General features: G+C 46.7%; 4 protein-coding genes and 1 long non-coding RNA gene across 16 annotated transcripts; 3 read left to right on the forward strand and 2 right to left on the reverse strand.

The window, feature by feature from the left end:
- Positions 1-798: 798 nt before the first annotated feature.
- On the forward strand, positions 799-13,353 carry LOC120908504 (TOM1-like protein 2). Of its 7 annotated transcripts, XM_040319543.1 has the most exons (10): positions 799-1,023; positions 2,347-2,799; positions 2,862-3,174; positions 8,544-8,995; positions 9,068-9,163; positions 9,255-9,424; positions 9,491-9,994; positions 10,072-10,138; positions 11,717-11,767; positions 12,102-13,353. In XM_040319543.1, exons 4-10 carry the CDS (start codon positions 8,591-8,593, stop codon positions 12,351-12,353), a joined length of 1,545 nt encoding a protein of 514 aa, XP_040175477.1. In that variant the 5' UTR covers positions 799-1,023; positions 2,347-2,799; positions 2,862-3,174; positions 8,544-8,590; the 3' UTR covers positions 12,354-13,353. The 7 variants fall into 7 exon arrangements, with proteins under 7 accessions (XP_040175477.1, XP_040175472.1, XP_040175471.1 ...); XM_040319538.1 differs by lacking the exon at positions 2,862-3,174 and having other exon boundaries at positions 799-1,058; XM_040319537.1 differs by lacking the exon at positions 2,862-3,174.
- Positions 1,583-7,473, reverse strand: LOC120908507. Of its 6 annotated transcripts, none has more exons than XR_005741145.1 (4): positions 6,613-6,731; positions 5,739-5,909; positions 3,494-3,660; positions 1,583-1,821 (listed from the first exon to the last, which is right to left on the reverse strand). XR_005741145.1 is itself a non-coding variant. In XM_040319546.1 (3 exons), exons 1-3 carry the CDS (start codon positions 7,159-7,161, stop codon positions 1,591-1,593), a joined length of 660 nt encoding a protein of 219 aa, XP_040175480.1. In that variant the 5' UTR covers positions 7,162-7,473; the 3' UTR covers positions 1,583-1,590. The 6 variants fall into 6 exon arrangements, 2 of the variants coding, with proteins under 2 accessions (XP_040175480.1, XP_040175481.1); XR_005741144.1 differs by having other exon boundaries at positions 5,739-6,492; XR_005741143.1 differs by lacking the exon at positions 6,613-6,731 and adding an exon at positions 4,360-4,478 and having other exon boundaries at positions 5,739-6,564.
- A 1,628-nt stretch (positions 13,354-14,981) lies between the features above and the next one.
- LOC120894843 (succinyl-CoA:3-ketoacid-coenzyme A transferase, mitochondrial) lies at positions 14,982-20,042 on the forward strand. The gene is made up of 4 exons (XM_040297691.1): positions 14,982-15,281; positions 15,779-15,974; positions 18,265-19,241; positions 19,316-20,042. Exons 1-4 carry the CDS (start codon positions 15,198-15,200, stop codon positions 19,631-19,633), a joined length of 1,575 nt encoding a protein of 524 aa, XP_040153625.1. The 5' UTR covers positions 14,982-15,197; the 3' UTR covers positions 19,634-20,042.
- Positions 20,043-20,069: 27 nt separating this feature from the next.
- Positions 20,070-23,249, reverse strand: LOC120894845. The gene is made up of 3 exons (XR_005738245.1): positions 23,095-23,249; positions 22,805-22,991; positions 20,070-21,015 (listed from the first exon to the last, which is right to left on the reverse strand). It is a non-coding gene; the product is annotated as an uncharacterized LOC120894845 (long non-coding RNA).
- Positions 23,250-23,335: 86 nt separating this feature from the next.
- LOC120894844 (endocuticle structural glycoprotein SgAbd-4-like) lies at positions 23,336-24,301 on the forward strand. Its single transcript, XM_040297692.1, has 2 exons — positions 23,336-23,436; positions 23,538-24,301. The coding sequence occupies exons 1-2, from the start codon at positions 23,422-23,424 to the stop codon at positions 23,973-23,975; spliced, it is 453 nt and encodes a 150-aa protein (XP_040153626.1). The 5' UTR covers positions 23,336-23,421; the 3' UTR covers positions 23,976-24,301.
- The last annotated feature ends 697 nt before the right edge of the window (positions 24,302-24,998 follow it).

Raw genomic sequence — 24,998 nt, forward strand, 5'->3', positions numbered from 1 at the left:
AGCGTTGGGAACTCCCTTTTTTTGGGCCTTCACGCGGCCGCTTAGGACAGTGCTGTAACTGTAACGATAACAAAACATAAATAAGAGATTGTTTCTACAAATCCTGCATAATTGACTCTTGAATTGATTCCATCGTATGAAAAAAATCGCACGTCTTATATTATCTTACCACCGCGTCCGATATCATCGCATCTCATGAAGTACAGATTGATTGTCTCTGTTGAACTTCTGGTTCTGGTTGCTAGCGATTTCCATATGGAGTTTAATACATTAAGTGATTTGGGAAATGGTTATATGACTTTTTGGTCTGTATTATGAAACAATCTGTGATTTTCGGTAGGATAAATTAAAAATCGGTAGTTTTAGGGGGCCCACCTGTGTGTCGGTAGGCATATAAAAAATCGGTAGGAATACAGTAGAACGTCGATTATTCGGGCAGCTCGAGACCAAGATGATAATGGTCCAAGAAATGTCAAATTCATATAAAAATTTAAAAAAATCACTAGTTTCATAATTTATTCACTTTGAATCCATCGGTTAATCGTTAGTAGAATATTATTTTAATCAATAACTATAGGTTTAACAACTTTTAATGAACAAAAATGAATTTCGAAAATACCACTAGACACTACAAAGCTGCACAAAAAACTGATGGTGCGCACGGTTAATCCGCCCCCGGATAATCGACATTCTACTGTACAGATACATCGGTATTTCTGGTCACTCTGCTCGCGCAGTTGACGTTTTCGTCAAATGATGATGTTTTCTAATTTTGCTGCAGAAAAGAAAAAAACACACACACACACCAGCAGGAACGGAGAGCCTTCGGTCGTGCGAGTTTTGCTACAGTTTTCATCGTGCAAAGGTGACGCCAGGAACGCTCCCAGCGCGTGTGTGTTTGTTTGCGTGAAGCGATTACAGTTGGAGCAGTCCATTAAACGTTTGTTTGTTTTCCGTTTTACACCCTATGATAGCTCGTACGACTTTTTACAGTCTCAGAATCCAGAATCCAACTCGGCAAAGGTGAAGAAAGTTTTGGAATATCAATCTATTGCGAAGTTAGTGCGTGATGAATGGGTGAATATTTAGCCTCTGTCTCTGCGTATAACCTGAAATGCCGGGGTAAAAGTGCTGTGCTAATAAGTGTTTTACACCAGCCCAAGTCCATTCCGAAAAAGCACGTAATTCCATGGAAGTTCACCCGAACGATGCAAAGAAATAGTTCTTCTGAGTAAAAAGTAAACCCCCTTTTCCCGGAACGTGACGACGCCGTTGCATATGTGCAGACAGCTCCCTACTTTCTTTGCCGTGTCTCTCTGTCTCCCTCTCTCCCTCTCACACAATGGCTGTGTGGGAGGACGGCTGTGTGTGATTGCATGTTTACTTACGTGCATCTGTGTGTGTGTCCCTTCGTATGGATGATGATTGTGCATAGTTGAGTGGGTTTGTTGTGGCTCCAGTTTTGCACCAGATGCACCAGAGTCGCTGTGCGCAGTTTTGTTCAGCTAGCCATAGGCGTGATTCATCATAACATCATCGGGCATCAGCTCGCGCATTCTACACAACCATCACCATTCACCATCATCAACGTCACCATACCGCGCTCGTTTCTGTGGCTGTGTGCGTGCGCGTTCTCTCTCTGTCAAATTTGTACGCATTCAATTGACAGTTGTGTTGTTTTTGTGGGACAAAATTAGAAGAACTGGTTGGATTTTGGTTGTTTCTTTTGCAGAGCGGTGCAACGTTGCGAGGAAGCGCTCTGCATTCGGTAACGTAGTGGATTTGGAGAATCATTGCCAGCATTAACCTTTCGGTGTGTATCTGAAAAAAAAGAAACACCCACACGTAGACCCTTTTTTTTTTAATCTGCGCAGCTTTTTCCCGCATCTACACAGGAAAATGTGTGCACCATAGGGTGGCAAACGAGTGTGTGGTGCATTGAATAAGTGTGTGTGTGTGTGTGTGTGTGTGTGTGTTGTGTGGAAAACTGTTCAAAATTAGAGTCCCCAATTGATCCGACAGCATCCCCTTCCGTTCGTCCGGCAAAAGCAATCCAAGTGAACCATAAATCACTCCGCATAAAACAATTGCCAGCGCTCTAAACGCACTGTGGGCAACACACACACACACGTTCCCCCACACCAGTCAAAAATGGACCATTGCCGGCCGACTATGATCTCGAACCACTGTCGAATGCACTTTAGCTAATGCGGGGATTGATTTCCCTTTTTTTGTGTGTTTTCCCTTCGTATGTGTATTTGTGTCTGTTTGTCCATGTGGGTGTGAATGCTGAATGCATCATATTGATCGCTTTTTTTCACCCTCACTCTCTTGGTGCCGTTGCAGGTGACCGGAACCGTGTCCGAGCCCGGGAGCGCTTACCCCGAAGAACGTGTGTGTTCGCATTTATCGATTTGTGTACCGGGGGGTGAAAACCGGAAGAATACTACCGGTGCACACAAGTGTAAAGGAAAAAGAAGAAGAAACAAAAAGGGCAGTAATCCCTAGTGTCTGTGTTTGTGTGCTTGTGGCAGTACAATTGTGTGAGCTGTTTTCCCCCCTTTGCTGCAAAGGACAAGACGTGGGAGGACCCACCTGGACACTGGACACACACCCACACCTTGTGGAAATTAATTCCCTTTTCTGTGTGACGCTGTGAGCCGTACATTGTGTGCTTGAATAGTGTGACCACTTTTCCAGGGGGGGTCACAGGGACGTCGGCATCGAAAATGACATCATTCTTTAACGTTGGGGCCCTCGGGGGCAACCCTTTCTCGACGCTCGTTGGACAGAAAGTTGGTGAGTAATTTTAGTTTTTTTTACGTGTGTTTTTGATTAAGCTTTATGGTTTACAATTTTAGGATTTTTTTTTGTTCAATAGTGTATGAAACACCCAGAAACCCTTCACTGAATGTGTGACAAAAAGGAAGAAATTATGACTAAAATCCCTTCGGTGCGGCATTAATGGCATCGTCATGCTTGAAAAGCCCAAAGATTACGCGCGCGCGTCCACAGACGCAATCCGGCCTTGGAGGTGAAAGTCCACCCGGCCCCGTGTGCCCATGGACACTTTCCCCACCCCCTTGCCCAGCACGAAAAGTCGTTACGAAAGCAAATGGGAATGGAAATCGTTCAGCCCGGTATCTGTTTGACCGTTGCAATGATGAGATTCATGTGAGTTTTTTCACCGCTGACGGGTTCGGTTTCGTTTCCATTGCACATAAAAAAATACGGCCAAGGTGGATAAGTGGCGCTATCACGCTAATATCGCTTGAACAGTAAGACAGATAAGCTGCACGGTGACGTGTGTGTGTGTGTGTGAGTACGTCCACTGGACAAGATAATGATAAGAAGCAGACACAAAGAACCGCGCGCGTACACCACGGCAATACCTTTTTAAAGTAAACACAGCAAAAACGAAGAAACTGTGTCGGAAGAAACAACTCAAGTAAAAGAAAAGGCAAATGTAATGAATAACACGCTCCATTCTCACCTTTCTTTGTCGCGTTGGAGCTTCCATCGGGGAGCTTTTATTCCCTTCTTCAAGAAGGTCTTTCTGCGGTTTGAGGGAATACTTTCTGTTGCCACAACATGAAGCCTTAGAAGCGAGTTTCTTCTGCTGCTTGCGGAATCCGCAACACAAGCTGCAAACGTTGCGCCCTGTTTAGTATCGAGCAAAGAAGAAAAGAAAAACAAAACTGTACCTTTATGACGTGTGTTTGCGGTTTGAAATTGTTGCCAACGGAACATTGCTTGCATCAATCACTAGAACGGCCCATTTATGATGCGAAGGGTTCCCCACTGAACGGATGTTTCATTTTGATCTTAAACTCTCCCCGAACGGCGTGTTTTTTTAAACACATTTTTGAACGCAACGGGCAGCACTTTTGATCGCTTACTGATGTTTGATAAGTGAGCTTGATTGCATTCTTGCTGAGTTTTAAGCTCAGGTTCCGGTACGTTCGCTGCTCACTACTGAGATGCGTTAGCGATCGTTAGGCAAGATAAATCCAAAATGAAATAATAGCAACAAAAAAGTTAGACGCAATTATTGGCATGCATGCGGCATGAGTGTTGGGGCCAGAGCACAACCGTTACAGTCAAGCGTGCCCTACGACGCAGCACACTCACTTACATAAATCTGTGTTGCGCAATTACGCTTAAGCGTGAAGAGATGATTTACAATTTTCCACTGATTTGATGTGATGCTTTAATGCCCTTTTTTTGGGGAGCGACGGAACGGGCGGGCGATGTTGTTACGCTACTGAATGTTGCACTGTGAATGCAGCATTATTGGCATTATTTTAAGCAATTTAAACTAACCACAAAAGTGTGTAGTATTATGTGATGTGTACATACTGATGCTGGTACAAGAGCGCTCCGGATGTGTCGAATCCGCGGTGACTCACATACGACAAATTGGAAGCATCCAAGCCGGGGGCGTGGGCGGATAGGACGTGCGATCTCCCAAGTGGAATCTATAGTGCGCAACGATAAATAAAAAAAAAAATGAAACACCATCAATAACAACCGCTCGGAGAGACTCCAGACCGCGTTGGCGGTGGTTGTAACGTGCATCCAGCAGTGTTACACTGTGTCAAACAATTGCCGTTGTTGTACGCGCACCAACACACGCAAGAGCGAGCGGAAAACAGCTCGAGGTGCATTCGCCCTTCACGGCCGGAAACCCATCCCACCTGGTACAGACCAACACCGCGGAGGAGAAGTTTTAGTTCCACAAATTAACGCACAGGAGACGACGTGTCAGCCCTACGCCGGTTCGGCCGGTTGGTTTGGGAGAGTGGAGGGAGGGGGGCGTTGTACGCGCGTGTAAATGTTTATTCACCGAAGGAAGAAGCCATACCGAAATGAAACCGACCACTGCTCAACGCACCACCTTGCCATCGCAAACCGTGGCTGAATATTGGTCCGTCCAGGTCGGTTAGGATACATACAGCGGTTAAAGGTTTTCTCAACCCAATTTGGAGGTGGGGGGAGATAACCCCATGGACGTGCGGAGGCTTGTGCCCCGTGCGCGGGAATACAGTGCAATGATGCGTGAAACGCATTACAGGGTTTTCAATGATATTATTGACGTGTTCAGCGAGTTGTTGATTCGTTCGGGCATATAATTGACACTTTCAGCGAGATATTGAATTGTTCGGAAGCAGGCGTTGACAAGTTCGGCGATACTATAGAGCTGTCACTTTCGTACCCCTTGAACTGCAGCTTGGATCATTCTCATCAGAAGGTAAACAAACGGTTTTCGTAAAAATATGTTTGTTTTAACTAATTCATGAATTAAACAGCTTGGGGAATGATTATTAGCTACTTTTAGGACTTTTAAGGATGAAAAATTGAACCCTGCGGCACAGTGTGTAAACAAAACAAATGACAACACTACAGAATTGCTGAACTTGTCAACGCCTGCTTACGAACAATTCAATATCTCGCTGAAAGTGTTAATTATATGCCCGAACGAATCAACAACTCGCTGAACATGTCAATAATATCATTGAAAACCCTGTATGGCTCGTGTAGTGTAGCTATGTGCATAATTGTGGAACTAAAAGGTCATAGAAACAAAGGAGTGACATAATTCTTATTAGATGAAATTAAATAAATTATTATGTTTCGTACTTTAACGTACCTAACAAAATAAGACATTACAAAGCCATATGTATTTAATGTTATTACAAAAAGGAAACATTAGTATCATACTTAAACCATAAACCTACCGTTAACACTGTACTGGAAAAGGGAGTTCCCCGACCCCCTTCAGTGGCCACCATCAACAGTTGTGTGCTGCCAGTGTCGTACCATTTCCACGATTTCCTCCGGCGCACAACGGTGCGTTATGCGAGTTTGGTCACCAAACATCCCCTCCTACTCCACCTGCTGACGCCCCACTGTACCATAGAGAAGCAAAGGAAATGATTTACATAATAATTATTCACCAGGCGACAACCGACCGACCGACCGAACCGACCGCGACCGCCTCAATTATTACGTTCCCCGTTCCGTGCCGTTCCGCTCCCTGCTTCCGTCAAGACGTGGCAAGAAGACGTTGCGCGCCGTGCGTGTCATTGTGGGCTCATTTGAATGTTGTTATTGTTGTTATTATTGTTGCTGTTTGCATTTCCTCGTCGGCTAGTTCTACAGACAAACAACGCACAATTACCGCAGGAGGGCTTGCTTGCTTGTCCTGTAAAGCGAAGGACATCAAGGGCATAATAATGTTGGTGCTAATGCTTTATAATTGTGCCATTGTGCTTGACTGGAGCCTGCCATTTCGTCCAGCGGGAAGGTGATAGGATCGAACATAAAACAAATCACGCAGGAAAAAGATTGGAATGGGAATTGGCGTGAAAATTAAATGACAACCAAAAAAAACGTAGAAACTCCCGCTGGTCGATTACACGTTCTTTCAGCTTTGTTCTTGGTAGACAGCGAGGAATTGGAATTTTCTTCATTATCTGCATGAAAATGAAGCTGAGGTTTGCCCTGTTAATAACGGCTTTTCTTTAACGCGCTAAATCATCATTCTTAAGCGTGGAATCCGTACGGAACAACACAATAATATTGTTGTAGATGCACTGAAACGAGTCTTACCATCTGCACACGCCATTTCATGCTTCAATGCCTACTGGGACTGGGGGTCTACTGGGTTGAATCGTTGCTAATGTTTTACGAGCAAAGTAGGTGAAAAGCGTGAGGTTGTGCCTAATGGTTGATGGATCTACCATGCGCGACGACTCGGGATTGTTGTACGCACGTCGGTTAATAGGAGCATAAGAGCTTCTCGCACTGCTTTTATAGCGATATGATTTAACTCAATATCTTCTAGGCTTGTGTTAGCATTGATCCATATGGCTACTATGAAATACAACATTCCTCACTTTTTATTTCCAGAATACGAAATATGGTTCGTATCTGGAAGGCATTCAGATTTTGTCTATACCGTTCGAAAGAATGCTGATGTATCGGTGCCTGGTGTATTGGTTCTTCTACACATTCCGCGAAAGATTGATTTTCTTCGCCTGAACCATGTTCCTCTTCATTCTCGACGTTTCCAGAAATATCACTAACTGCAGCTTGTTCAATAGCTTCCTGAGGTATTGTAGAATCCGGAACTGCCACATCTGGTTCCTCTATTTTCATTCAACCTAGTCTGAAGGGTAGAGGGGAAGTCCAAATTCATCCACGATGTTGGCCTCGATTCCACGATTCTTAACGGGGATGTTGGAACTAATGTTCATTGTTCTTAAAACACTTGATACCTTTGAATCAGCTCCAGTTTAATCCAGTGTCTACTATGATTGTATTACATGCTACCATCCATTCATATGGCTACTATAATATACAACATCAGTGCTGGTAGTTCTTGATTTTTCATTTGATTTTAAGCAAGAAAATGTCTGTGTTTTTACAAACTGTTTGATGTGTGAATACAAACTGAACTCATCTCACGGATGTGTTGAGCGTGCATGCGCTCAGATTCGCGTTGGAAAACGTTCAATTAGCGAAAGAAAATAACGGTGATAGCAACGTTTGTTTGGTAAACATCATTCTTCAACGTTCGAGCACCGGCCGCCGGTACCTTATCCCGGTCCCGCGCTGATAGTGATGAGCGTTTTTGCTCGTTAAAGGATTAAATAATTGAATGTTTGGAAATGGTCCTATCTGGCAAGGAAGGGCAGCCCCTGCAGCAGAAAAGTCGTGTTTACTTTCTTCCATTTAATCAGAGCCTACTGCTGCCAGTTGTAAACAATGATGAATCACAATAACATTACAGTGATACCACGAACAGTGCTGAAGAAAGTGTCCAATTGTCTGTGGTTCATCAGGAGGGATTTGGATTTTTTGTACCTTTTGTACGGTTCCTCTCACTACGTCACAGCCCTCAGAGGCTCAGGTCAGGTCACAATCATCGAACCAAGAACCCGAAATGCTGACAGGCAACAAGCACACCGGCTAAGAGCACACGGTGACGATAAGCTCTCCCACCCGGTTCGAGGGGTTTCGTTCGCGGGCGGCGAGGAACTAACTTTAATGGATTGCTGCTTATCAGTTACGTTAGTCGGGTCGAACTACCTTCTAGCATGACATTAAGTCGTCGGGAGAAGGGCACACAAACACACATAAATACAAAGTGCGATGGAGTTGATGGTTCGTTAGCAAGCTCCCCGTATGTGACTCACTGCGAAGGCCTCTAATGGCCACACGAAATGTTGTTATGGTTGCAAATAGGCAACATGTTGTTTACTGCAAAATTGGCAGCTGTATGTGTGTGTGTATGTTTATACGGCCGTAATGGACGGGGCGTTTTATGGTCCTTTAGCTATGAGGTGATAATTTGGTTAGTAAGACGTTAACACGGCATTAAGCAGAAGGAAGTGGGAAAGTATTCGGTTGCCGATGATGTTGTATCGAGAATGATTTTTGTTTGAGATGGATAAGAAAATCATAAATTATTGCCCGAGATGACAATGAATCTGATCGATCTTCTTACTCTCTCTCTTCTCCTCTACCTTCCTCCACAGAGCAAGCGACAGATGCTAGTCTCGCCTCGGAAAACTGGGCACTCAACATGGAAATCTGTGATATGATCAACGAATCGTCGGACGGTGCCCGGGACGCGATGAAGGCGATAAGGAAGCGATTGACGCAGAATGCGGGCAAAAACTACACCGTCATCATGTACACGCTGACCGTGCTGGAAACGTGCGTGAAGAACTGTGGCAAAGCGTTCCACGTGCTGGTCGCGAACAAAGAGTTCATCCAGGAGCTGGTGAAACTGATCGGCCCGAAGAACGATCCACCCCCGATCGTGCAGGAAAAGGTGCTCAGTCTGATACAGATCTGGGCCGATGCGTTCCGCTCCCAGCCCGACCTGAACGGGGTGGTGCAGGTGTACCAGGAGCTCAAGAACAAGGGCATCGAGTTTCCGGCCACGGATCTGGACGCGATCGCACCGATTTACACGCCGCAAAGGGTAAGCAATCGAATGGTGTGTGTGAGAGAAGCGATTGAAGACTACAATTTCCTTCTTTTCACTATCTTGCAGAGCGTCCCTGACGGTGCTCCAGCGACGGAAAGTGCAAACACTCTGCCGGTTTCACCACATCACCATCATGCTTCACAAACGCCAGGATCGCCAGCAGTAAGTGGGATGCGAAGTCGTCGATCATTCCCGTTTTCACCTTACATTAAAACATCCATTTTTTTGGGGTGTGTGTTTCTTGCCTACACAGATGCCTCCACCGTCATCGATGTCGCAGGATCAGATCGCCAAGCTGCAGTCGGAGCTGGACATCGTGGCAATGAACATGTCCATCCTGGGCGAGATGCTAACCGAGCTGAAGCCGGGCCAGGAAGATGCGGCCGACTACAAGCTGCTGACCGATCTAACTTCCACTTGCCGGTACGGTGTCCCTGACACACACAGCTCTTCAGCACACACCTCGTAATAATCCGCTCTCAATTGCAGGGAAATGCAAAACCGAATCGTCGATCTGATCGGCAAGGTGCAGCACGACGAGCTGACCGCCGAGCTGCTCCGGTTGAACGACGAGCTGAACAATCTGTTCCTGCGGCACGCCCGGTACGAGAAGAACCGCGACCCGAAGAATGCCTCCAGCGCGACACCGTCCGCCATCCTTGGGGCGGCGCTCGGTGCCGTTGAAATGCGCGACCCGTCGCTGATCGATCTGAGCGAAGAGCCGGGCGCTACCGGTGGTGGTGGTGCGGCCGGACACAACGTGTCCACCCAGCTGGCAGGGCTTAGCCTGGCGGCGGCCGGTTCGACGGCGACCGCCTCGTCACAGCTTGCCCAGCTCACGAGCGTAACGGCCCAGTCCGGTTCGTCGATTGGCGGGGCCAAGTCACCGAACAGGGCGACCACCACTGCCGGGGCACCGGCCGGCAGCAACATTCCACCGGACGTCGTATCGGACGAGTTCGATATGTTCGCCCAATCGCGAAACACTACCGGGTAATGATCAATATAGTGGTGAAGACCACTGGACTGAATGATGTTAATGTGCCCGTTTAACACTTCCATTCTTGCAGCGAGAAAGAACCTTCACACCGATTAGATGCTTTGGGTGCGCCGGCAGGCGCCAACACGGCAGCGCTGGTAAGAATCTAAAAACCGCACACTCACTCACACTACTGCCCCTTACATGCACTCCCCCTTTTCTCACGAAATGGTGACTTGTTTGACGTCATCATGTTCTGTTAGTAGTCGTTTTTTACGATCCTATTGCTCTTTTTGCTCTCTTTTCTTGTGATAAGTTTTCCTTTTCTTTACAACGTTTTCCAAGTCACTTTCAATCGTAAATAATGTTATTCACCCCGTACAAGATATTACAGGGTTTTCCAAGTCACTTTCGAATGTGCACATCATTATTCATCACCTCAAAGATGATTTTCAACATCTGTCAAATGGTGTATTTGTATCATAATACATATTTAGTTCTTACGCATGATTTTCAACACACCATAAAGAACTGTCAAACTCAATACAGCTTGAACCATGTTGAAAATCATGTGGAAGAACTGAAACATTATTGTGATGCAAATACAACATTTTTAACAGCTGTTGAAAAATATCTCGCAAGCAATTAAAGTTGTTGTAGGCATTGGAAAATGACACGAAAAACCCTGTAATCCTCATCGATCTGTCATTTCATTTCCATCGAAATTATTTGCAGTTTCATCATCATGATTTTCAACACTTCAACGGTTCAATTGCTGTCGTTTTTTCACCGATGGCCGAATGAAGCCGCATCTCATCAAGAATTGTACAACATTTTCCATATTACTATTACATGCATTTTGAAGCGAAATAGACCCATGAAATGTTGAAAATCATGCTGAAGAAATTTAAAAAAAAATACGATGAAAATTGAAGTTTCCGAGTGACGTGGAATAACTTCTTGCACGTTGTGAAAAACAATGTTAACATTCGAAAGTGACCTTTGGAAACCCTGTATCTTTTTTATTGCGTCTGTAAACGTTTGTTCTGTTAGCAACAAACCTTAGTTCTGTACAATACTTTCCTTTCCAACTATTGCCTGGGTTTGTGGCTTGTGTTGTTCGGAGTGTTTAGAACGATTTATTTGAATTTCACTTTCCAATTCCAATTTCCAATTTGAAAAAGTAGTCCAATTTGAAAAAAATACTTCCAATACTGCTCAAAGTACTATCGAACGATGATTCAAAACCAATACTTCCGAATTATCAACCACTTTTCATATCATTCCCCCCCCCCGCCACCCCCTTTTTTCCTCTGCTTCTTATCGTGTGTATGTCGTTCTTTCTTTTTCTTTTCTTTCATTTTGATTTATATTGCCCGTATTGTATGTATTATTCTTCATCCTTATTTCACTACGTACTCTGTAATGTTTGTCGACTCCCCACAATCGAAATGTAAAACAAAACCCAAAACTGCTGCCCAAATTATGCGATCATCGGCGCGCTTCTACTGAAACTGGTTTACCACGCTGATCGACTGTGGTGGTGTACCGTGTGTGTTGTTTGTTTGTACTTTCATCACAAATTGGAAAAACGATCCTGGTTCCGGTGGTTGCTACTACTACTACTACACACACACTACTCGAAACAAAAACACAACAACAACGCCAAAAAAAACGATACACCTTATCATCATCTTATCAACCCCGTCCAATACACCCCGGCAACATCGCAACAGGGTACGAGGGAATCGGAATTTGACGAGATCGAACAGTGGCTAGGAAATCCGGTGAGTAGTACTCTTGCCATGTGGCGGAAGCTCCGTTTGCTAGGCTAGAGCACCTTTTGTCTTGCACGTGCGTGGGGAGCTGTAGCAGTAGTCGTCGTCGTTGTTGCGTGTTACCATGGTGTAGCCGGTGTAGCAGAAGCCATGCATGCATTGCAAAGTAGCCTTAGATTTCAACACTTTCCTTTCCCAGCATATTTGTTTGTTTGTTTTGTGTTTTTCTAAATGCTGTATTGTTTTTTGCAATTAACAATTTGTTTTTTAATTAAACAAACTCCATCAATTTCATTATCTCTCTATATCCTTCTCGCCCTCTCTCTCTCTCCCCCGGAAACAGGACGACATTGACAACCTCGAGGCGCAATTGGCGGCTGCCGGAGCGATGGGCGGCGTTGACGGGGGCGCTGGCCACGGTGCCGGCACGGAGGAAAGCCTAACGAGCAAGGAGTTCGAAAAGTTCCTCGCCGAACGGGCGGCCGTAGCCGAAACGTTACCGACGATCAGTAGCAGCAGTACCACCAGCCCGGCAACCACAGCCAAAGATCGCAAGAAAAAGTCCGACGAAACGGACGGTCTGCTAGCGCTGTGAAGCGAATGCGCGGGGTGATCGTGATCGGGGATATCGGGGACACACTGTTTGTTTGCAGGGGAGGCGCCCCGGCAAGTTGTTTCGTTTGATGGTTTTATTTTGTAATTATTGTTTAATATAGTTTCTGCTCCAGTCGCGCGCGCGTCCTTTTGGAGGTATTAGTGTTTGTTTTTCACATTTAGGGGTTTCTAGGGGCAGTAGAAATGCAAACAGAGAGCTAGATAGAGAAAGAGCGCAGAATGTAAGAGATGGATCGGGATAGAAAGTTTTGGTGAAAATATTTAGTGAAAAGAAAAGCCAAAAAAAAACCCAAAATTTAAAAAAGGAAAAAGGGAGCAGCATCATCTCTGTTTTTGTTTTTAGATTTGCACCTTTTTTTATTATTTTATCGCCGTCACGGCACAGCGAATGTGAGCCATATTATACATATACAAGAGCAAAAGTGCTGCTGCTAGCTACCACGTACGGAACTGGGAGGGACGCGGAATCATTATGGGACGAAAACAGAAAAAAAAATACACACAGACAAACAAACAAAGACGCGAGCATCGTAATAGAAGGAGAAAATATATTTCATTGTGACCCTAGTTGCGTATTGTATTAAGGTTACAAACCAACCTTACGTTCGGTACGGGGAAAGAAACGTTGTGAAAGGGTTCTTGAAATTCGAAAAAGGATGAATTGAAAATCGCGTAGGGAATGAAAAATGAAGCTGATTTCGGGGTGTGTCATCATCGATCGAATCGACAGGTTGCATAATTTGTTTAATTTCCTTTTAATAGTTGTGTGCAAAACAAACAAATCAACAAAAAAACGATTCGATGTTGTGATTGTTAGCTTTTTTATGTGCTGTGTTGTTTGTTTGAAGAAAAAAAAAGTACGCGTGTTGATGCTTCTGAACGTAAAATACCAACGCTCATCAAACTATGATGAAAACAGTGCAGTATGTAAAGGGTCACCATTAAAATTACCCACCAATAGGGCTTAACGAAAAACCGAAGAAGAAGCGAATTAATTGTTAATATGGATGGAGCGCGAAAGTTGCGAAAAGAAAAGTTATTTCAAAATCACCTCGGGTCAGGGCTTTCCAAACGAGCTAAACTAGCTCTCAGTTTCTATGCGTGCGAAGAAAAGTTGTGAATGACCGTTTATAATTTATCTTTTCCCTTCAAATCTAAAAAGAAAGACAAACCAACAGGATAAAAAAAAACATAATATTGTCCAATAAAGCATGCAAACAAATTCAAAATTGCAGTCATTTGCGTAACCGTTGCGTCCTAAATTCAAATCTCACTCGATCCCTTTCGCGCGCGCGCCATCTGGTGAGCATTCTGGATCCCTCAACTACACTCACTTTCAACGGAACGTGGCTTTCGTGAGCAGTGTGACCAGTTTACTTTGGCGGATCGGTTATCGGTAGTTTTTGGTAGGAGTATCAGATTTTTTCGGTTAAAATTTTGAACTCAGTTGAAATGAAGTGTTGTTGCTGTCCTTTTCTTGCAATGTGTTTTGCCTAGCTTCAACTTATCATGGCACATATACCCTTCGAACTTTCCAACCAAAAATCTATGTGAATGGTCGTCTGGTCAGATACCATTACAAGAATCTCACTTGCTTCAATACAAATAGTTATCATTGGAGTTTAAGTAGTTAAATAATCGCATCGCCATTCTAGTTCTAGCGATGCATAATTTCAATGCAAAACCATACAACAGCAGAGAGGGAATGAGAAAGCTCTCCAAGCGAGGAGCACCAGTTTTATTTTTGCTAATTTAAAAATGCGTCAGTCGTTCACCGCCTGCTAAACGAAGTCTTTCTATATTCATTCAGGTAGAGAGCTTCAGTCGTTTAGAACCCGTTTAGTAGTCGTTTAGTGGATTTATGGCCTTAAGGCCCTATCACTTTGGGAAATTTAGAATGGAATTGGTACGTCAAACGGTAGGATAGATGAAAAATCAGTAGTTTTAGGGTCCTCATCTGTGAATCTATAAGGCATTGGTCTAATTTTGTGGCGCACAACATTGTCACTCGGAAACATATCGCTAATGTGGTCTATGAATGTTGCTGGTAACATTTAGATTGAACATTTTATAGCGTCAAAAATGAGAAAAATTAAAAGCTCCGAGTTTATTTTGTATAAAGTGTTGAAATAATGATATATACACCAAAATTATACTTCAGATGCTAAGATTCCAAATTTAGCAGATGTCAACAAAACCCACACTGTTCTTGTATCATTTCATACACCCTATTGCTATGACCAAGGTAAATGGAAAATTGTGCTAGACAATAATCAAATTGGTTTGAATTTGGTCAGCAACAAAGTTGCCCTAACTGTCAAAATCCATACATTTTGACAGCAACAATGTTGCGCGCAACAAGATTAGACCAATTCCTAAGCGCCGTGGGCAACGTTTTTTCACTGATCGGATGCGATTTTATCGGACGAGATTTTTATGGGATTCGACGAAATCGCACGTCCGACGTTATCTGTCAAATCCCATATAAATCTCGTCCGATAAAATCGCATCCGATCAGCGTTGCCACCACCCTAAGCATATCAGAAAATCGGTAGGAATACAGATACACCGGTATTTCTGGTCACTCTGTTCGTGAGTTGGAGGGGGAAGTTTGTGACTGCTGGCCGTAGCAAAAACCAAAACAAATGCAAATTCTGTTCTCCCCTTTCTGGCGGTGCTGCTAACCGAGGAGACCGGATAGATCTGTTTCTACTCGCGCCCCGAGCCGTGCGCTAGTCCTTTACACACCGTACCACCTGGTGCCGCGCGTCGTACGTTTCGCTTTCGGGAAATTGTTTCTAGTGCAAAACACAACAACAACACGATGGCACTGTCTCTTTGCAGAAAGCAAGTGCTCGGTGCGACCTGCCGGCTGAACAGCAGAATATTGCAGTTCGAAATTTCAAAGGTAAGCAGTGGGACGTGGCAAAAGTGTCCGCTCCTTCCACCCGAAATTGATTCGACCTTGAGCTTGAATCAAGCAGGGCGAGCAAAACACGCATCTGCGGAAGAGTAGTAGGCAGCCGTTCCGTAGTACGCAATAAAGCGATCTGTTGGAACGGCTCCGCCGTACATTAGTTAACTCGCGCAAGCACCTTGTTACGTCATGGTGGAATAAATAGAACGTTGCCTCCGCGTAAATACAACTGTAAACGTTTGCTACAAAGTAGCAAAACGATCGGCAAACGCAAATGACGTTGCAGGGTTTCATATAAATGCCGGGAATGTGACGCCAAAGCAAGGGGTAACATCCCGATCAGATCGACCCCGTCGTGAACCGGTTAGCACGAACCCCCTCCCCAACACTACCACCACCATTTATCGTCGGGGTGGCTTGATTTGCATACGGTATCGTTCGTTTTTGCTACATTCGTTTTGTGTGTTTGTTTTCTTCTCCCACCTCAGGTACTGGCCTGCCGGTATTCGACGCAAAAGAAGCGCTCCAAAATCTACGCCAGCGCGGACGAAGCGATCGCAGACATTCCCGACGGTGCGAAACTGCTGGTCGGCGGGTTCGGGCTGTGCGGCATCCCGGAGAACCTGATTGCGGCGCTGGTAGCGCAGCGCAAAAAAGATCTCACCGTGGTGTCCAACAATGCCGGTAAGATTGTTTTCTCCTTTCCGTTTTAGCGCTAGAAAGCTGATCGACAAGAATCGGTTAAGATGGAAGCGTTTTCCCCCCGTTTTTTTTTAATCACACACACACACCCACAAAGTGCCTTTCGGTTTCACTTCCAAGGTTATCGCAACCGTACAAGACGTTTCGCGCGGCTCTCGCGCGTGTTTGCGTGTGAACGCATGTGGCGCGATTAGAAAACACACCTCCCGCATGGTGAGTGCGCGCACACGTCCACAGCAAAGGGTCACATTATTGGTGTATTGGTGTACAATTGGGTGTGTTCGCCAGCGATCCGTGCGGGGGATTGGCCAGTTGGGACCACCCCACGTTACCCACAGCCATACCACCGCGCGATGCCGGCGGTTGTTGCTAATTCTGGATCGAGCGTTGAAGCCGTGTTTTGACGGCATCGCATCAGCATTGTTGCCTGGCAACATCACACACATGCTGCTGCACGCTGTATTGGGACCAAAAATAGAAACCCATATGGATGTGTTCGTACGGTTTCACTCAAATGCGCAAAGCAAGTGGTATGATTAAGTATGCTAAAGCGAAACTGCATTTAAAATGTTTTGCTTCGCAGACAGAATCACGGCAGTGTGCCGAGGATATACACTCCTCCCCTATGTTATCTGTGGTAGATACACGTTATCGCGCATTATGACTATTTATTCACGTAAAAACTATTGCGCTACTACGTGGGCAACGTAGCAGGAGCGAAGTGTTTTATTTCCCTTTTAGATAAGATAAAAAGACACAACTAGTGATGGATTTATCTTGGCAAAGATGAGTCCGAAGAATCACGCGTACAACGATCCCTATTTGTTTTGCGAATCACACACACCATAAACGCCACATTCAGTCGCGTAATCAGTCATCGAATAATCGGCGGCATTTAACCTATTTGTGTATGGGATACAGTTTTATACAACCTCGTAATGGTGGTGCGGTGCGTTTATAATCTTCACATCTCTCTTTCTCCACGATATTAATATTTATACATCGCGCAAAAGATGCATCAAATTTCGGGCGCAAAGCACAAACCCGCCAACGACCCGTGTGTCCCGATCCTCGTTTGGGTCACCCCATCATCGTGCCCACTGGCGAGAGTGGATCCTGATCGATGATCTTTTTTTTTTGCCTGCCTAATTTTTCCACTCCCCCATCGGGATTGAGTTTAAATTGTAGCGTTGACCTTAACGCCACACGCGAAAGTGTTTTCTTCGCGAAAGTGTCACCCGCCGGGTGGGTGATGTGGTCCGGGAAGATTTGACCACTATGACTTCTCCAAAATTGGTAAAAACCCAAAATGTCAAACACCCTGTTTTATTACAGAGGCGAGTCCGGGGACGGTTCAGTATCGTCGTCGTTGTCCTGTCGGTTGAGAAGGAATTCGTGACGTAATGGTACAAGGCGCGTTGTGAAACACAAGCGGGAATTTATGCCTGTGTTGGCTTGGACAAGGCTAGGAGGCCATTTTTCCCTTCCTCTAATTTTAGCAAATCTCTAGTAAGGCGACGCTCAATGCACCCTGGAAAGTACAAGCAGAGGAAGGCAAAAACGTTACACCAAACAGCAGCAGCATAGCGTGATGTCACGGCTGCAGGTCAGGTCTCGGGGTGTGTTACGCCGAGATAAGTGACACCAAAATTCAGGAAGAAACTGGTTCATCGTGCCTCCCGTTCGAATTCGTCTTGGCTTTGCGAAACAGTGGCGCACGCTTATCTTCGACTCCGGCGGGTGTAGCAGCTTTGTTTCGAGCGCAATGGGTCTCGACGGTCCCAAAAATCAGGTGATTTTGGACGAGCGGGGGGTGACTTGACTAATTGATAACGCCATTTCAACGTACAGCCGCCACGCTTTGCGCCAATTCAGCGTGTTAAATCAACAACGAAACAAATTGCGACGACTGACGAGTGAATTTCCTGCGCAGAGAGAATGTGTGAATAAATTAACATAATTAATTAGTTTACCTACAGGGTTTTGCAGGAGTTCTCATCGCTGTGGGACACTTTATTAACTCTTTCTTGCATGAAATGAACTTAATGTAATGGGAATTGGACTCTACAGCACCCTTGTTGGACAAATCCAATAGCAATTTCCAACGAGCCTGTTCAAAAAAGGGTTCAATTTCCAGTTCACTTCCAATAGGAAAGAGTCAAGGAAGTGTCACACAAAACCCTATTAAAAAAAGCGTGGAAACCCCTGTAATGCTACAAATCGCTCTTCTAACGCTGTATCCCTCTCCCTCTCCCTACCTTCTCTGTGGCAGGTGTGGACACATTCGGGCTCGGGCTGCTGCTGAAGGAGAAGCTGATCAAGCGCATGATCGCATCGTACGTCGGCGAGAATGCCGAATTCGAGCGGCAGTATCTGTCGGGCGAGCTGGAGCTCGAGCTGACGCCGCAAGGCACGCTGGCCGAGCGTATCCGGGCCGGCGGTGCCGGCGTTCCCGCCTTCTTCACACCGACCGCGTACGGTACGCTCGTGCACGAGGGCGGCTCGCCGATCAAGTACGGCCCGGGCGGGACAATCGAGATCGCGAGCGAACCGCGCCCGATGCAGCTGTTCAACGGCAAGCCGTACATCATGGAGGAAGCGATCACGGGCGACTTTGCGCTGGTGAAGGCACACGTGGCCGACGAGGCCGGCAACCTGATCTTCAACAAATCGGCCCGCAACTTCAACCCGCCCATGTGCAAGGCGGCCAAGGTGACGATCGTGGAGGTGGAGGAGATCGTGCCGGTCGGTTCGCTCGACCCGGACCAGGTGCACATGCCGAGCGTGTTCGTGCATCGCATCATCAAGGGCCCGTCGTACGAGAAGCGCATCGAGCGGCTGCGGGTGCGGGACGCGAAAAAGGCGGGCGCGTCGGTGGTGTCGTCCACGCCGGCCGCCAGGATGCGCGAGCGGATCGTGAAGCGGGTGGCGATGGAGTACCGGGACGGTATGCACATCAACCTGGGCATCGGCATACCGGTGCTGTCGTCGAACTACATTCCGGCCGGCATGAATGTGCTGCTGCAGTCGGAGAACGGCATCCTGGGGTTGGGCCCGTTCCCCGAGAAGGACCGCGTCGATCCGGATCTGATCAATGCGGGCAAGGAAACGGTGACGGTACTGCCGGGTGCGTCCTACTTCTCGTCCGACGACAGCTTTGCGATGATTCGCGGCGGCCACATCGACATTACGGTGCTCGGTGCGATGGAGGTGTCGCAGTACGGTGATCTGGCCAACTGGATGATTCCCGTGCGTACTTTAAAGCATACAATGTACTTAGAAACGACAGTAAAGTATTTTTTGCTTTTTTTCTCCTCTCTCAGGGTAAGCTGGTGAAGGGTATGGGAGGCGCAATGGATCTTGTGGCTGCCCCCGGCACCAAAGTGATCGTGACGATGGAACACAACGCCAAGGACGGTTCACACAAGATTCTGTCCAACTGCAACCTGCCCGTAACCGGCCGGAACTGCGTCGACATGATCATCACCGAGAAGGCCGTGTTCAACGTGGACAAGGAGCGGGGCCTGACGCTGATGGAGCTGGCGGAGGACTGCACCGTGGAGGAGGTCATTACCAGCACCGGTTGCGAGTTTTCCGTTTCACCCGACCTGAAGAAGATGGCCCAGGTGGACAGCGCGTGATAACACACACACGGCTACAATGCGAACAGATAGCGAAGTTCACATCCAATGTAAAAAAGCAAAAGTTACAACAACAGAAAAATCCCCATTTGAGGCGCGCTCGTGGGGTATTAGATGTGTAAGGACAAGCACAGAACACTGAACTGAAATCATTTTCGCATGATTTTCGCTCAGGTGGCAAACGCATTTAACGCAACGCAACTAACGTACGATGGCAAAAAGTGTCAGTGCACATGGTGACACACGATGAACCGGCTAATTCAACTAAACATAAATATACATAAGAACAGTTTGGAAAGCTCTTGCGGGAGGATAAAGTCGTATATAGAAATCTAATTTCCCAACTCACTCACAAAACAATACCTGTAATAAGTGGCATTGAAATAATAATAAAAAAAACTGAAATATACATCAACCTGTTTCTTTTGTATTATCCGCTCGTGTGATGATAGGTTTATGAATATGATAATTTTGCATAAATCCTTTCTTGATGTTTTCCCCCTCCCCCCATTTGACTCGCAAGTTTTTTTTCTGTCTCTCTTTTGTAATCCCTTTCTAGTGCTTTCGCAAAATGTGTGAATGATTTTTACTGCCTTTTAATGCATATTAAGATTGCAATAATCCAACGACCGGTTTTTTTGTTTTGAACTCAACTTAGTGTGCAATCAGTTGCTTTGCGCCGCAAAAAAGTGCGGGAAGGTTCAATCTGGTTCGTCACTTTAACCACCGTTGAAGTTCTTTGTGCCTTTTTCGTCATCAAAACAATGTTTCTTTTGCACGTGTATTGCATCTATTTCCTCGAAAATCTCAGTGTCCCTGGCGCATCCTCATCACAGGCATAATTTACTGCCATTTCTCGCACTTTTGACTGCCACTGCAAAGATCAAGGGCACTACTAATACAGGGAGGAGTGTTAACATTATGGCTCGCTCACAATCAACACCTCTTTCGCGGCTTCGAAGCGGTAAATTACACAAACCCCACCGGCCCCTAACGAGGTAGTAGTCTCGTAGGTAGTAAAGACAAACGAGCCGTATTGTTGTAACACACATACACACACACACGCGCGCGATCACTTCCTTTTGCCTCGCTTGTGCCCCACACAGGGAGCTCCCGCACGGGGACACGATGATCGACCGATTATTACCACGAACCCATCGTCTATCGTGAGTGTTGCACGAAACGATCCACGAATCACCAACCACTCTCAGCCCAGATGATCATCAAATATGTGATGTTTTTTTCTACTTCTTCTACTTCTTCTGTCTCCTCCTTTCGTTCCTTTTGTTCGGCTTGTTAGGGTTTATCAATCGCTTAGCCTTGCCAAGGCTATAGAGCTGTTTGATGCGTGCGCACGTCCGACAGACAGGGTGTAAGGCTTCCTATAATAAGACAGAGAAAAAACGGGTTTTTCTTCTTCTTTTACGGGATTAGGCCATTTGGGTGGCGTGGCCAGGAATAAGCATAATAATCACGACCTTAACACACACGCACACGCAACACCCTAATAATATATTGGTCAGGTTGGCTGCAGTAGGTCAACCTACTGATACGACCGATTAGGAAGCCGTAACACCCGCCTGAACCCTTTTTTCGGACCTGGTTTGTATCTGGAGTTCAGCGACAAGCAGAATCAGGTTGGGGTCACTAAAAGCTATAGCATAATTGCAATGTTGTCCCGTGTGTTCTGAGAGATGGCACAGTTAGTGATGGGAATAGTTAGACGTTGTTGCATGAAGATGTTTCTAATAAGAATCGAGAGACTTCAGACCTTTACGAGAGCTGACCGTATTACCCGAGCGTTACCTAAAATGTACTCATGGTAATTTAGAGCAAACTAGTTAATTTGGTCAAGTTAGAGGGCGGCGCAACTAAATTTCAAAGATATCCTTTACTCTAAAGAGTATGCCGAAATTTGCGGCCTAGAAAACCCGATTAAAGGAAGGCACTTCTGACGACCCCTTAATAGACCTAAGATACAAAACCAAACCTATATAGGTCCCAATACCAATACATTAATTATTCTGGTTCAAGAAGTGCACATGATCTAATGCCAGTCCTGGAACTGATACTGAACCTTTATTCGAAAGAACCGATACTGAACCCATACCGGTCCAGGAACCAATACTGGTCATACCGGTCCAGGAAGTGATCATGCACTCATACCTGCCCTGGAATAGATCATGAACCCATACTGGTCCATGCCATGAACCCATACCGATCCTGGAACCTATCAACAACCCATACCAGTCTCGGAACCGATCATGAACCCATACTGGTCTAGGAACCTATCAAGAATCCATACCGATCCAGAAATATCTTCCGATTTTACCGATATTAGTACCTGGAACTCTTCCGGCTTTGGAACAATACTTCGGGAACCGAAACAGTTCCAGTTCTAGTCAACAAACCATACCCGGTAGTAAATGTGCAACGTAGGAATAGTGTTGGAATTAGCGTAGGAAATAGCGTAGGAATTTTAGTAGCAAATAAAGATCAATTGAAATAAGAAAAAAAAAATCTAATAGGAATCCTATTCTTAACGGCTCCGAACGAAAACGATTTCCAATCAAACGACACACCGGCAGCAACTATAGCAAGACTATTATTTCAATCCTTCCCAATTTAAAAACATCACTCGAACCTTCCCACCTTGCCAATTAAATCATCACCAATTTGAGCCAGCGCTGCAGTCCTTCTTTACCTTTACCATCTAAGCTTGCCACCCCCCCACGGCTTACCTCTGCGTGTCACCTTTGACCGAAAAAGCGATACAACCTTCCACGGCCTACTGCATAGCAACACACATAGCGCCAAATCCACCTGTGTCCGGGCACGCGATGTACGAAATTAAACTGACTTTCAATTATTTCTGGCTGATTGAAAATTGCACACTGTCCTCTCCCCCCCCCCCCCCCCCCACTGCCATATTGGAAATATCAACCGGGACCGGTTGAACTCTCTTTCTGTCCGGCTGTCTGTCAGGGGTCACACACACACACATCACTACGCGTCAAATGAGCGTCCGAGGCACCTTTCTTCTGCTGCACCACATGTCTTCAATCTAACACCGACCAAGGTGTCTTAGCAATTATTCCTAGACCAAACAGGCGAACAAAAGCTAGCGTGCGAGAGAGAGAGAGAGAGATGGGTAAAAGGTTGTGGGCATACCTGTGCTGAATCTTCTTCGCTTTGCTTCATAAATCACGCGCGCGGGAGATGTGAGCCCGAAAACGCAGCAGCCAAAAAATGCAATCGCCAATGAGCGGCTGCGACCGGTGCGTTGTTGTCCACTTGACAACAACCACACACACACACACACCGAGCTGAACAGCAAACACGAGCACCGTCGGTGCGTCTGAAACGATCGTGTAGGAAAATGTTAACGACTTTTAAGTATATGCACACAGAGAGAAACGCCGGGCACGGCCACACACACCGGGCGCCCGAAGAAGACTTACCCAATACGTGTGCCTCCTCCTCCTCTTCGGGCGGGCGCGTGCGAAGGAAGATGCGCCTGCTTCGATTTGGCTGCTGCATACGAAACGCTGTCACACACACGCCTCGTCTTCTTCTGTCTCGCGCGTCCCATCGTTTGCATCGGGGGAGGTGAAATGTCGCGCGCGGGTCGGAGACACACACATTGTGGGCTTTTCGTGATTTTCGGACGGCGTAGTATAAAAGCCCGGGCCGGGCATCCGGAATGATAACAGTAACCGTTTGCAGCAGCAGCAACCAAGAGCTAGCCCAACCATCCCGCAAAGGAGCCAACGCGACAAGCCTTGAAGATGTACAAACAATCGGTAAGGTGGTCTGGCCCGGCCAACGTTCTACCTGGTCCCGGTCCGGCTTCTATCTCACGGTCACGGTGAATAACTTTCCGTTGGTGTTCCCTCTATTCCAGCTCATCCTGCTCTCCTGTGCCCTGGCACTGACGCTGGCCGCACCGCCCGCACCGCTCACCAAACGCTCGCCGCAGGGTGGCCCGGACGCGGAAGCGACCGTCGTGGCGCAGGACCAGATCATCAACGAGGGCGGCTCGTACGCGTACAACTACGAGACGAGCAACGGCATCAAGGCGCGCCAGACGAGCGACAACGGCGTGTCGGCGAACGGCGAGTACTCGTTCCTCGCCCCCGACGGTACCTCCTACTCGGTCGTGTACGTCGCGGACGAGAACGGATTCCAGCCGCAGGGCGCCCACCTGCCGACCGAGCCGCCAGCGCCCGAGCACGTGATCAAGCTGCTGGAGGATCTGCGCGCCAACCCGCCGTCCGATCCGGAGTTCGATCTGGCCTCACTCGATGCCACCCTTGCCCGGCTTCGCGCCACCCAGGGCTAGAAGAACCGAGTGTACCGAGAGAACAGACGATGATGATGATGATGCGGCAAGCAGTTTGTACATAGCTTCAACCGACCGCGTTGGACTCGCCTCACCTAATCCCCTGTCTCCCCCCCCCCCCACAACACTCCCCCCATCGCCCCCATTGCCTCACCCTTGTGCAGGACACGCAGCCGTACTACGACGCGTCCCTGTGGGGCTACTCCTCCATCGTCCGAGGCACCTTCCCGGTCGATTAGTTAGTTTCAATTTAGTTTCAATTGTCCCTAGCACCGAATAAAAGGAAAAAGAATGAATTGCAATTACCAATGTGCCACGCACTTGAACACCTCTTGGCCTACTACTACTTCGAGCGCACCGTTTCCCACGCGCCGTGTGCCGCGCTCTTCTGGTAAAGCTTCAGCTCGCCTGCTGTGATGTAACGGCTGCTGCGGTAACGCATTTATTCAAATGCGTGTCCTCGGCCGGTGACAGAGAGTCCAGGTCGCTCCCATCCGGTTACGGGAAGAGTTACAACTCCGCCGAGATGGCGTGTGACCTCTACCGTGTGTGATAATGATGATGGTGATGATGTTGCGAAAGAAAATTTATTCAACCAAAGCCCGTCGCTGAAGTCACGCGCTCCCCAAGAGGCGGACGACCCGATTGATCGGTTCGATTTGATTGGACAGCGGCGGGCAGGTTGAATATGAATTGGGATTTATTTTGAGAAATATTTGGAAATCCTTAAATTAGATTTGCGCAATACGTGGGAGAGAACGTAATCGACAGACGATTTAGGTCAATCGATAAATGCTTATTGCGGAATATCAAACGGTTTGGATGGATGATCTTCAGGTGCTGAAGTCATCTTGCGGATTTGACATGAGAAAAGTTTCTAAAAGATGGCCTACAGGTTCATTTTTTTTGTTCTAAATAGATGACCAACGTCACATGCCAGGTGAGGGTGGATGGAAAACTCTCAGGACCTTTTGCCACCACCAAAGGTCTGCGCCAGGGGGACGGGCTTGCTTGTCTCTTATT

This window comes from Anopheles arabiensis, chromosome 2, assembly GCF_016920715.1.
Source record: "Anopheles arabiensis isolate DONGOLA chromosome 2, AaraD3, whole genome shotgun sequence".
NCBI lineage: Eukaryota > Metazoa > Arthropoda > Insecta > Diptera > Culicidae > Anopheles > Anopheles arabiensis.

Bases quoted from the DNA above. Each gene is read 5' to 3' on its own strand.
- LOC120894843 (XM_040297691.1), top strand. From the start codon at position 15,198: ATGGCACTGTCTCTTTGCAGAAAGCAAGTGCTCGGTGCGACCTGCCGG. The intron at 15,975-18,264 runs GTAAGATTGTTT...TCTCTGTGGCAG, and splicing joins CGTGGTGTCCAACAATGCCG to GTGTGGACACATTCGGGCTC. The intron at 19,242-19,315 runs GTGCGTACTTTA...CTCCTCTCTCAG, and splicing joins TGGCCAACTGGATGATTCCC to GGTAAGCTGGTGAAGGGTAT.
- LOC120908504 (XM_040319538.1), top strand. From the start codon at position 2,730: ATGACATCATTCTTTAACGTTGGGGCCCTCGGGGGCAACCCTTTCTCG. The intron at 10,139-11,716 runs GTAAGAATCTAA...ACATCGCAACAG, and splicing joins GCGCCAACACGGCAGCGCTG to GGTACGAGGGAATCGGAATT. The intron at 11,768-12,101 runs GTGAGTAGTACT...CCCCGGAAACAG, and splicing joins AACAGTGGCTAGGAAATCCG to GACGACATTGACAACCTCGA.
- LOC120908507 (XM_040319546.1), bottom strand. From the start codon at position 7,161: ATGAAAATAGAGGAACCAGATGTGGCAGTTCCGGATTCTACAATACCT. The intron at 3,661-6,899 runs GTGAGGAATGTT...GATACTAAACAG, and splicing joins TCGTATTCTGGAAATAAAAA to GGCGCAACGTTTGCAGCTTG. The intron at 1,822-3,493 runs GTGAGAATGGAG...CTTTTTTTTCAG, and splicing joins CTCCAACGCGACAAAGAAAG to ATACACACCGAAAGGTTAAT.